This window comes from Carcharhinus amblyrhynchos, chromosome 12, assembly GCF_965287045.1.
Source record: "Carcharhinus amblyrhynchos chromosome 12, sCarAmb.v2.hapA, whole genome shotgun sequence".
Classification (NCBI taxonomy): domain Eukaryota; kingdom Metazoa; phylum Chordata; class Chondrichthyes; order Carcharhiniformes; family Carcharhinidae; genus Carcharhinus; species Carcharhinus amblyrhynchos.
This window is the reverse complement of record NC_137335.1, coordinates 19,110,089-19,122,833: the sequence shown is the minus strand read 5'-3', so window position 1 is coordinate 19,122,833 and position 12,745 is coordinate 19,110,089. Positions and strand designations below refer to the sequence as shown.

The following is a 12,745-nucleotide window of genomic DNA, read 5'->3' as shown; positions in this document are numbered from 1 at the left end:
ATAAAATCAGAACATTTCAGTTTCGCATCTTCTTTCTATTACGATTGACATGGCAAGAGAACTTAACTTCCATGTAGTGGAAAAATGTATAGATGCTGTTTAGCTGTGTTTAAAGCATTGCACTTTCCAGCACACCGGCCAGCAGCCATCCACTGAGACCCACGTTCATTAAAATTACCTATCTTAAAGGCCCCTAAATACTGTTAGGGTTAAGAATAAATTGCATTCTTTGTCAAATAAATTCACATTTCTATTATCGGCTCCTCCGATCGATGTCGAAAAACTGATCTTTTTTGCGGTGGTTTTTTTTGTCTTTTTTTTCCACCCTCTCTTGTTGAGCGAAATCTGGAATGAAACGGTGAAGTGATCGGGCGTTAAGACCATGTGGCGCCACGCTTCCAGGCCTCTCCGCGCCCCCCCCGCCCCCCGCCCCGGGCAGAGCAGCGCTGATAAAAGAGCCGCCGTCAGCTTTTGACGTCAGTCAACTGGCCCGATTTAAACTGTCAAAGATGGCGGCAGGCAGCGAGTGGAGAGGGTCACAGATTTGTCGTCGCGGTGGCGGCGACGTTGAAGACGATACCACGACCACCACTGAAGGTAAACAACTCCTCTGTCGAATTTATCCCTTACGTTCAGTCGTGTTGCCGGGATCGCTTGGCGGGAGGAATCCGCCCGCTTTCCCCTCCTCCTCTTCGTCGTTGCGTCCGTTTAAAAAAAAGTTCGTTTGGAATTATTTGAATAGCGCCGCGCGCGTGAGGAAACTGCTGGCGTGGAGGGGGGGGAAGGGCCCCCTGCGTGAAATGTTACCGCGCAGGCGCTCTGCGGGAGAAGGCGGGGGTTCGGCGCGGAGTGATCTGTCCCTTCGCGCATGCTCAGTGAGGTAGTTTCACTCGGACTGGAGAGCCGCTCCCGGAGCTGATGTATCTGGGCGCTTTGGGAAAAGATGCTGTTGAAGGCGGCAGAGAGATCCGGGGAGATGCGCCTTGGTCTCAGCCGCTCTCCGAGACGGAGAGCCGGTGAGTTTGGAACTACGAGGACAGCTTTTTTTGAGAATCAAGGTTTAAAATTCGGACGTTAAGGATTTGAAATGAAATAAAAAAAACCATTTATACTTTTCCATTTGAAATAAACAGCAGGGACGGCAAGATGTCAGGACGAACGGCCCCTGCCGCGCATTCCTGCCATCGGGATTTTCAGTGTTTCGACTTTTTTCCTTTTTAACCTAATCCTCTTGCGGTCGGTGTGTAAACAAACCCCTTGTGTTTGAGGAGGCTGGGGGTGGGTAGGGAGGAAAGAGAATCAGCGGAAGTAAGATGAATTGGTGGAGAATGGGTTTTGGTAGGTACCGCGTCCTCCCGACATTGGCGGCTGGAAGTCAATCGGCCTGCAATGTTGGGCTGTCAGCTTCTTTGTGAGGGTGGGAGCAGGCAAGATCCGCACACCCCTATCAGGTTCCTCTCACCGCCCATGTGTTGGGGAAGTATCACGTGTTGAGTTTTTTAAAGAAGAAAGTTCAATATTTATTGCTATTTTGCGGCAGCTCTGCACTCTGAACCGTCCCTCACCGAAGGTTGGCGTCCTTTTACCGGCCTGTGGCTCACTGCTGCTTCACCTCCCACCGAGATCATCATCTTCCAGCACTCCGGTTGCACGTTTCGTTGGATAAGGGGGGGGGAGGTGGCTAGGATTATATAACCCGCAGATCATCCAATGCAAACATACAAAAAGGACATTTTTAGTCGGGGGTTGGGCGCAAGGGCAGAACGTTACCATCCACGGCCACCTTTCACATGAGCCAAGAGCAAGATGCCTCCCTCTTAACGGTGGGCCGAAGGGACGGTTTTAACTTGCAAGATGTGTTTAGTTGCTGGATGTGTGAAGCTCATCCCATTCCACGGAAGTTTTGGTGTCGCCACCTTTTTAGCTGATTGTGATTTCAGTTTGACCTCGTGCAAAACAAATCTTGTACAGATCCAATCGGGGAGTACCAACGTTCGCGTTTCTTTTATTTCGTTTTGTTAGCATTTACTTTGGCCTCGAATCTCCGGTAGTTATTGGTCCTGGTCCAGAGTCGTCCACTTAAGTGTTATTTCGAATGAATTCCAACACGTTTTTGGTATGATGCCTTTCTTTTCCTGCGACGCGAGTGAGGCGTATTAATAAGATTTGGAATGATGGCTCAAATCTGATGCCAAATGGTGCTGCTAACTGCTCTCAATGTTCGAGTTCAAAATCGAAGCAAAAAAGTACAAGGCTAATACTAATTAGTAACCACCTGTAGAACATTTTGCATAACTTTGGCAGATGTGGTTATTGATGTCCTTGACATTTACTACACACTTTCAAATGCTTATGTGGACTTAATTCCTAATGATATGGTTGTTACAGTTGGGTGTCGGCCAGTTTAGTGGTGTTTGATCCTTAACTCATAATAGCTGACTCCAGATCCATGTATCAAAATTCCAAGTCTCCATGTGGATTAAGTTGATTGGCTGAGAAAAATTGCCTCTTAGTCCCTCTGATACTAGCAGGGTAAATATGGGGTGGTAATGGGGATAGGACCTGGGTGGGATTGTTGGTGCAGGCCAAATGGCTGATTTGCTCCCTATCTCATGGAGATGATCTGTTGACATTGCTCTGCAGGTGCTAGTGCTTGGTCAGTGTAAGTGAGGTATTTGTGGGTGACATGCATTCTATAATAATCAGATGTTCTCTCAGCATTTGTTGCCCATACTTAATGGCTCTTTAAGATGATGAGCCTGGAACTGCAGCAGTCTGGTGTAGATACAAGGTGGTTAGGCAGGGTGTTCAGAATTTTAACCTAGCTATGCTGAAGGAACAGTAATATAGTTCCAAGCCAAGGTGACTTGTGACTTTGAGGTAAACTTGCAGGTGGTGTTCCTTTGTCCAGAGTGGTGGTGGTCATGGGTTTGAAAGGTGCTCTTGGAGAATTGCTGCAGTGCATTTTATAAACTGCACACCGCTGCCACTGTGCATTAGAGGGAGAGAATATTTGGGATGCTGCTCAAGTAGGCATTGCTCTAGATGGTACCGAGTGTTGTTGGATCATTCATCCAGGCAAAAGGAGTATTCCATCACATCTTGACTTGTCTGGTAGACAAGTCTGGGAGCCAGGAGGTGAGTTAATGGGTGCAGAATGTTTAGAGGAATTTTTGATGTATTGGTTCACAAAATAGTTAGTATTGATTTTTTTGAAATTAATTTCACTTGCTAGATTTGTAGGATTTTGTGGATGCACTTGGTGGAATAGTTTGAATAGCTCTTTGTTGAACTTGTTCATAATTAATACTGTATAAATGGATGAAAGGGTGGAAGGTTGCAAGAAATAATTTTGTATAACAAGAATATTCACATTTTTAAATCTTTGAAGATTGGAAGCAATATGGCAAGTTGTTTGGCTTGGGGAGGAATTCCAAGTATAGGAGACTGGAGAATTGCAGTAGCATTCATGAAATGAATGTGTCATGGATTAGAGGTTTTAGGTTTGGAGGGAGACTCTTCCCTTCCTAGGCAACTGTTGCTATATATTGGGTGAAGTAGTCAGGAGCTAGGTTGGAAAGAAGTCAGAAAGCGAATGGTTCTTATGGCAGTGGCTGGAAGAGATAGAGAAACTAGTGTTTTTAGGTCAGTTGAAATAGAAGATGGATGGGAAGGGTTAAATTGTTCATGGATAAACTTCTGAACAGTTTTAGCATTGAGCTGCTTGGAGTAGGGTGACCAGTTTTGAGGATCAAAGTAGTTGAGGAAATTGGAAAACCTCAGTTGCTATCAGGATGAGTAATTTGCCCTATTGCCTGGTCACGTTTGACCACCCCAACACAACAGGCAATTGGGCAAACTGCACTTGCACTCCTGCCTATAGCTCTTAGATTTGAGGTGATAAAGGTAAGCATTATTTTGGGGAACATCAGGAACAAGAAGTAAGACTTGAAGTGGAGTTTGCAAACCAGTTGAGCAGATTACTAGAGCTGATGGGTGATTTGTGGTAGCTATGTTGATGGGAGTAAGAATGCTTCAGTGCTCGATGGGCACAGACATCCAGGTGCAGACGTGACAGGGATGGGGGTTGATTTGGTGTGATTTTTGCTGTTTAGTTGCATCCCAAATACTTAAATTTATCTGGCACTCTCCTAACTTTGCTCAATTTTTCTTCTTGGCTGATCACTTCAGATAATGCATTCTTTAAAAAAAATGAAAGTTGTTCTTAATTCTTAAATTATTGGGTCAGTTGGTTATTGTGCATAGATATACTGCACCTTGTCATGTGTGGGAATAAGTTACTCCCTGTTGACCAGTATTTTTGATTTATCTAGTGTGCCCAGAGAATAGGTTAAAGATTTATCTTACTATATAAAAGAGCTGATTTGCACAAAAAAAACAAAGATGTGCCACTGGATCTAGGCTAGTTTTTAAAAACAAAGCTGGAGTCAGTGCTGCAATATGGCACATTTGTAGTTTTATGAAACTGTTCAGCTTTGTTCAATGAAAGCTGTCTTGTGGTATAAGTGGCTTATCAGCATCCATGGAATAATCTGCACGGCTGTTTAAGGGCTGTTAAGAGACTGAGACTGAGACTGAAAAGTAAAAAGCCTTTGACAGTTGGTGTTTACTGCACTGACAAAGGTAAACATTTGAAAATTGGGAGTTTTGATGACTGATTTTTGAACAGGTGGGATTTTTTTGTATTTGAAAGCTCAGGCTTTTATTTGTATTTTTGTACCAAGTATTAAAATAGTCAATCTCCCTTAGAAACAAAATCCTGCTGCCACTCCCCTCAAATTTGAAAATCCTAGAGTTGTGAAGTTCTATTTTTGTAATTTCAAATTCCAGTAGTTGTAGTATTGTCTGGATCAAACACTTTATATATTAGAGTTGCTCTGTTTACTTCAGTATTGTTACCAGGTTGTTCTGAGAATCCAATTGGAGCTGATATATTATTTTGTTCTTTGCCCCACCAGCATTATTAATATTTCAAAGTGCTGTCTCCAGACATAACCCACTCTAGCAGTGTTTCACAGCTTGTGATATTTATGGAAATTTCATAAGTCGCTTATTAGAGTTTGAGACACTGGATTGAGATAGTGGCATTGTCATCAAACTTTTAAAATAAAATCAGAATTTAAACTTATATTGAGTGAAAGATAAGTGTTTGCAAATGAACTTTTCATCCATCCACCCATTTCTGTTTTCACAATCTTTGTATTTATAGCACTTTCAGTTTGTACTCAGTTGACTTTGGATGGATTTTGTTGCATAAGCAAATGAAAAATTTCTTGAATTCTGCAAGAATGAAAAGAAAGTAAGTTGAGGAAAACTTTTCTGTGGTGGAGGAAAGAAGTATCTTCCCCTTTAGGAGAAGGAGGTGGCACAGTGGTATTGTTGGACTAGTAATTGAGACACCAGGTCTGAGGATCTGGGTTTAAATCCCACTGTGGCAGATGGTGGAATTTAAATTCAGTAGAACATCTGAAATTAGACTAATGACCACAAATCATTCTTGTAAAAGTCCATCTGGATCATTAATGTATTTTACGGAAGGAAACCTGCCTGGCCTACATGTGACTTGAAGCCCAAAGCAATGTGGGTGACTTTCTGCAGTGCCATAGCAAGCCACTCGGTTGTATCCATCTGGTACAAAAAACCAAAATAAATGAAACTGGACAGACTACCCCGCAATGTCCATGGCAACAGATAACAGCAAACCTGGCAATCTTGATCCTGCAAGAGAAGACAGAGACCCTCCACTGGCTGGAGTCATACCTGTCATGAAGGAAGATGATTGTAGTTGTTGATCATCTTAGCTTCTGGATGCCACTGCAGAAATTTCTCAGGATAGTGTTATCATCCTATAAACATAATTGGGAATGTTTGCTGCTGATTTTTCAGCACCATTGCAACTGCTGAAACTGAAGCAGTCCATGTCATGGGTAGTAGCTAGGTATAGGCTGACAGTCCCCTTACATTATCCTGGGGGTTACCATGACTGTAAACAACTGAACTTAAACACTGTGGCTATAAGCACAAGTCAAAGGTTAGGAATTGTGTAACTTTCTTCTTGACTCCAAATCTTATCTGCAAGGCACCAGTCAAGATGATAGAATACTCTTCCCTTACCTGGAATGCAGCTACACCATCCAGGACAAGGCAAACATCTTGTTAACCCTTCCACCAACATTCAATCACTCCATCACTGAAAGCATGGTAGCTATGTGTGCTTTCTACAAGATGGACTGCAGTTTCTCAAAGATTCCTTAGGCAGCCCAGTCTAAACCCCGACCACTGCTGGCTAGAAAGACAAGGGCAGCAGATTCCTGGGAGCATCACCACCTGGAAGTTACCGTCCAAGACACACAAACCTGACTTGGGAGTATAACACCGTTCTTTTATGTTGGGTCAAAACCTTGGAATTCCTTTAACAGCACTGTAGATGTATGTAAACCAAAGGGACTGCAGCAGTTCATGAAGGTAGCTCCTCATGACCTTCTGGAGGGCAACAGGGCATGGGCAGTAATTGATGGTATTGCCAGCAACATCGACATCACGTAAATTTTAGATAGTATAACTAAAACTTTTCCTTCATTTGTTGGAGCTTGGGGCTATTAGTTGTACCAAGAAATCTGCAGCAATGAAGAAGTAACTTGGATATGCATAATGATTTAGTGAATTTTGTGACTAATAGTTTTTCTGGGCAGTCTTTGGCAAGGCTGGTTGTTAATGAGACAAACTTTTAAACTGTATCTAGAAGTATAGAAATAACGCTTCAAATGATTGATTTAACTGCTTCTTTAAGGACTTTTGGTACTGTCTTTTCATGTGCTTCAAATTACTAGCATATCTTCACATCGAATGGCTAAAAAAATCCCTGTTTTTTTTTACATTTTGTATCTGTTGCATAACTAATATTCATAGCAGTTGCATCTGAACCCCCACTATTATAGGTCTATCCAGGAATCCTAGATGTACAGTAATCACTTCAATATTTTCTACTGTGAAAAAGTTGTGATTAAAACCCACAACAATTGGTGTGCACAATTCTAGGATTGCTAGTTAAATTCTTTTTTACAGTCTTCGTAGTTTTGCCCTTAACTCTTGATAGGATTTTCTTATTAAAAAGTGAGCTTTATCTCACTTAACCTGAGGTCGGAATAAAATTACAAATGAAAATTGTTAATTGGCATTAAATACCCAGGTGCAATGAAATCTTCTGCATGAAATCCCAGGAAAGGTTGAAATTTGGGTTAATAGGTTTTGGTTCCTATACAGTAACATTAAGAAACTAGATTCTCAAACCTAATTTGCCAACCACTGAGGTTCTTTCTAAAATTCATATGTCAGCATTGGGATGAAGACTTTTGAGGGGAAAATTTGATAATTTTTCATTTTATAATGGGCCAGTGTACTTAAAGCAAGAGTTATTTACTTTGATAGAATGAAACTTGGTGAAAGTGTTGTTAAGGCACCTCCAGAACAGGATGCCAACATGTTGAACTAATTGAGCTTTTTTGTTTTTCTGCAGGAATGCAGCATTTTGCACACTTGACTCTCTGTCTTGGGGTAGAAATGTGTTATTGCTTTTAAAGCTAGTACTATGCACAATTCTCTTAAATGAGCCCTTCTCTCATCCCTTTTACATTTTACACTATTTTTTTGCAGCCACAATGTTAAAATCAATTCAAAGTGCCATTATTTGTTATAATCTCAACTAATTTTTTATTTCCTATTTAAATAAACATGTATAGTTCATTAAACATTTGTTTTTGCTGTGTTTAGATCCCATCCCTTACCGTTGTCATTTCTGTTGCTGATAAGGCAGATTCAGCTTGCAATAATATCAAAGTAAGATTGCAGCCACAAGCGTTGAGGTTGGTGAAAGTGAAGTCATAATACTAATAAATCTCCAGAGAATTACAGTATTATACCTTTTGGATTTGTGGGCAATCAAACTATAAGTTTGCTATCCTTTTACTTATCCAGCTAGCCGGAATATGCTGGTTAAGCAGTGCATCTTGTGACGCTAACCTAAATTTGAACCTTGGTGCCTTGAGCCTGAGTAAGCAGGTTTGGGCAACAGTATGATGATTTTGAAACAATACTGTATATTACAGTTCAAGTCTCTTACTAGGCTGCAAGTCATCAATTCTTGAATTTGTGAAAATATCATATTTTTAAGACATGGAGTAGTCTGTCTAGGAACTGCTAATTGAGCTTTGAGAATTAAAGTTGTGCAGAAGCCAGAATAAGTCAATGAAACATAAACATAGTCCACTTAACCCACAGGTGTTTCAAACCAATTGTGTTAAACTCTTAAACTTTGCCTTCTGTTGGAGAACAGCAAAGAAAGTGAACTTGTAACAGTTTCAGTTTCAAGTATTTGTGCCTGGACTAAATCTGATGAAAGGTCCTTGGTTTGAAATATTAACTGTATGCTGCCTGACCGAAGTATTGCCTGCAATTTTTGATTTTATTCTAATGCTATTCTTCGCATAGGGGAGTAATGGTGCTAGAGGTTTAATGAATTCAGTATGCTTCTAATAGATAAAAAGATGATGGAAGTACAGTTGGCTTAATATCAGTGATGGGAAAGATAATTGAACCCTCGCTGAAAGATGTGATAGAAAACATTTAGGAACTGAAAATATAATGGCCAGTGCAGATAGTGAAGTAAAATCATGCTTGAAATGTTGAATTCTTTGAAGTAATGCAAAGTTAGACCTTTAGATATACTTTGAGGTTCTACATAATACATTCGTGGCTAAGATCAGAAGTGGAATAATGTCAGAAATGCTCAACAAGTGAAGCAGAACCTGCGGAGCAACAGTTAACATCAGTTGGTCATTGAAGCATTAACTTTATTTCTCAAGAGTTTTCTGATTTGGAGTATTTGCAGCATTTTCTATTTTTCATTTTGATTTACTGTATTTTGCTTTTGCAGCAATGTGGAGTTGGGGCAAGTAGCATAATGTAGTTAGAAAACAGCATAGATTAAAGGTGGTTGCTCAGATTGGCTAGTGGTATTAAGAGGATAGCTGTTGGATCACTGTCTGCCATTTACATAATTTGATGTGGGAAATCAGGATTTCAAAATTGGTATCAGGTGGTGGGAGAACTATAAAAATGCCGGAAAATTGGGTGTGTAATTGACAGGAATGTCAAATAGGAAAGTGAGTAATTTTGGTAGGAAGAATAGAGGCTATATATTTCTGGAAATCAAATGCCTAAATGGTGTAGATTACCAAGTTGCAAGGTGGGTTAATAACTAATTTTTAAAAAAAGTCTTCATTTCTAGAGGGTTAGTTTTGAAAAGCAAAATGTTATTTTGCATAATGCTTCATTTACATGGTATCTAGTTATTACAAATCATAGTTGCCATTTTTGAAGATGTGATTATATATTTTTGCATCAGGCTGAGATTGTAGTTATCAAGAAATATTGGCTGTTTTGGGCTCTTTTCTCAAAGGAGAGGTATTTGAGGTTTGTTGTCAATCTCATCCTATCAGTTTTATTTTAAACTAGGCTTCATTTGACTGGCTGTTTCGGTGTCTTGTCTCTAGGCAACATAGGATACTGGTTTGACAACTTAGAAGTCATATACTACCATCTGTTCTCCATGCCTGAATCAACTGCAGCTAAAAATCCAAAGTCTCTAACCAAATGTTAATTTGATGCCAATTAGTGTTGATAGTCTTGGATACCATAAGTCTGGTGTAGGAAATGAAATATGCAAATTGTAGGCTGAGGCTGGACATAGATGTATCAAAAAGCTGAGTGGAAGTAGTTATGGTGTCTTGTGTTTTTCTGGTGAATCTGTTTCTGCTTTGGTCCTTTCTATTGTGTGGTTCCCATTATTATATGCAGTAGTGCTATTAGCATTATGTATCCACTTGTTAGAAAGTTTTTGAGGTTTACTAAAATTTTGTTTACTTAGCCAGGCAAATATTTAATGGTTTGGGTTTAAAAGCAGTTTAGACTTGTTGGATTCAACAATTGGATTGTCTGTTGAAACTAATTTTGCTGTTTGCATTTTATGGCTGTAAAGATAGCTCCTTGCAATGTGGGTGCTAAAACATGTTGATGTCAGAGGCACCTGACAGGAATTCACTAGTGAGGTACAGCACATTAGTAGTGCAACATTAGCAAGAGGCTCTCATAGCTAATGTTTAAATCCTGTGGTGTGGCCAGCCCTATTTGGCTTTTTGAAACTTGCAGCCACAGAATCATAGAATGTTGCAATGCAGAAGGAGACCACTTGGCCAGCAAACCTATGCCAGCTCTTTGAAGCAGCTATCCAATTAGTTTCACTCTTGTCCATTTTCCCAGTAGCCCTGCTCAATAAATAGCAGCTGTGCAAAGTGAGAGATTTACAGTCACCAGGGAAGTGATAGTGACCAAATTATTGGGTCAGTGGAATGAGAAATCCACCGGAATGGATCAACTGCGTCCTAAGGTTTTGAAGGAAGTGGCTAATGAGTTGATAAATTTTCCACAATTCATTAGATGCAAAAACAGTTCTGTTAGATTGGAAGACATCAAATGTAACTTTATTCAAAGGAGGGAGACAAGGAAGGAAACTAGACCAGTTAGTCCAACATCTGTCATAGGGAAGGTACCACACCAAAGGTTATTGCATAAATAAAAGCTAAGGATGTAGAGGCTAACAGATTAGAGTGGATTGAAGATTGGCTAGCTAACAGGAAACACTTAAAGGGTCTTTTTCCGGTTGACAGGAATCATTGCTGAGGCCTCAACCTTTTTACAATTGATATAAATGACTTGGATGACACATCTTTGTGGGTAAGAACATAATGAAGAGGGTGTAAGGAGGTTACAAAGGGACATGGGTTATGAGAGTGGGCAGAATTCTGGCATATGATAGATATAATGAGAAAGTGAAATTGTCTATTTTGGCAGAAAGCTCTGAACTGCAGAAGGATCTGGTGTCAGGCAAAAGGCGGGGAATTATAGGCCGGTTAGTTTAACGTCTGTGGTAGGTAAAATGTTAGAATCTGTCATTAAGGAGGAAATTGCGAGGCATCTTGAAGGGAATTGCTTGATAGAGCAGACGCAGCATGGTTTCATTAAAGGGAAGTCGTGTCTGACAAATTTACTGGAGTTCTATGAGGATGTGTCTAGGGCGGTGGATAGAGGAGAGCTGGTGGATGTGGTCTTTCTTGATTTTCAGAAGGTGTTTGACAAAGTACCTCAAGAGGTTATTGCAGAAGGTCGAGGGACATGGAGTTGGGGGTAGGGTGTTAGCGTGGATAGAGGATTGGTTGTCAAATAGGAGGCAGAGAGTGGGGGTCAACGGCTGCTATTCGGATTGGCGGATGGTGACTAGTGGAGTGCTTCAGGGGTCGGTGCTGGGGCCTCAGCTTTTTACCATTTATATAGATGATCTGGAGGAGGGAACCGAGTGTAGGGTGTCGAAATTTGCTGATGACACCAAGATTGGGGGAACGGCAAATTGTGCGGAGGGTGTGGAGAGTCTGCAGAAGGATCTAGATAGGCTGGGCGAATGGGCCAGGAAATGGCAAATGGAATTTAATGTTGGCAAGTGTGAGGTGGTCCACTTTGGTAGGAGTAATGGTAGGAAGGACTATTACTTACGTGGCGAAAAACTGCAGCAGGCGACGGTGCAGAGGGACCTCGGGGTCCTTGTGCGTGAGTCGCCAAAACCCAGCTTGCAGGTGGTCAGGAAGGCGAATGGGATGCTGGCCTTCATAGCGAGGGGGATTGAATATAAAAGTAGGGAGGTCTTGCTGCAGCTGTATAGGGCATTGGTGAGGCCGCAGCTGGAGTACTGTGTGCAGTTTTGGGTGCCACACCTGCGCAAAGATATTTTGGCCTTGGAGGGAGTGCAGAGGAGGTTTACTAGGCTGATACCGGAGTTGAGGGGGTTGAGCTATGAGGAGAGGCTGAATAAACTAGGCTTGTACTCGTTAGAGTTTAGAAGAATGAGGGGAGATCTCATTGAGACGTATAAGATGATGAATGGGATGGATAGGATAGAGGTGGAGAGACTCTTCCCGCTCAAAAGACAGTAGGACTAGGGGGCACAGCCTCAAGATAAAGAGGGGGGGGGGGGGGGGGGGGGGCGTTAGAACAGAGTTGAGGAGGAACTTCTTCACTCAAAGGGTGGTGAATCTCTGGAATTCTCTGCCCGTTGAAGTGGTGGGGGCTGCCTCGCTAAATATTTTTAAGACGCGGGTTGATGGGTTTTTGATAAGAGAGGGGATTAAGGGTTATGGGGAGAGGGCGGGAAAGTGGAACTGAGCCGCGACAGATCAGCCATGATCTTATTGAATGGCGGGGCAGGCTCGAAGGGCTAGATGGCCTACTCCTCTTATGTTCTTATGTTCTTATGTTCTTATGTTCTTATGTTCTTATGTTCTTATGTTCTTATGTTCTTATGTTCTTATGTTCTTATGTTCTTATGTTCTTATGTTCTTGACCATGAATCACAAGATTAGTATACAGATACAGCAGATAGTTAGGAATGTTATAATTTATTGCGAGGGAAATTGGTTACAAAAGTAGAGGTTGTGTTTCACCTGTACAGGGTATATTGGTGCAACCACATTTGGAATGTTGGTCTTGTAAGGAAGAATATAATTGCGTTAGAATCAGTTTAGAGAAGGTTTACTGGAGTAGTGTCAGGAGTGGGCAGGTTGTCTTTTTGAGGAAAGATTGGGGAGGTTAGTTTTATATCCACTTTAGAGTTTCAAGT

At 41.3% G+C, this 12,745-nt stretch overlaps 1 protein-coding gene across 4 annotated transcripts in view; it reads left to right on the top strand.

The window, feature by feature from the left end:
* Positions 1-465: 465 nt before the first annotated feature.
* The window catches only part of atl2 (atlastin GTPase 2), a 72,593-nt gene continuing 60,313 nt past the window's right edge, over positions 466-12,745 (top strand). For 2 of the 4 annotated variants that reach the window (XM_080200156.1, XM_080200155.1), the window contains exon 1: positions 466-597. In XM_080200156.1, the coding sequence (XP_080056282.1) occupies positions 510-597 (88 nt within the window). In that variant the 5' untranslated portion in view covers positions 466-509. Of the gene's footprint in view, positions 598-903; positions 1,017-12,745 lie in introns of those variants that run through there. The other 2 variants (XM_080200154.1, XM_080200157.1) reach the window with 2 other exon arrangements.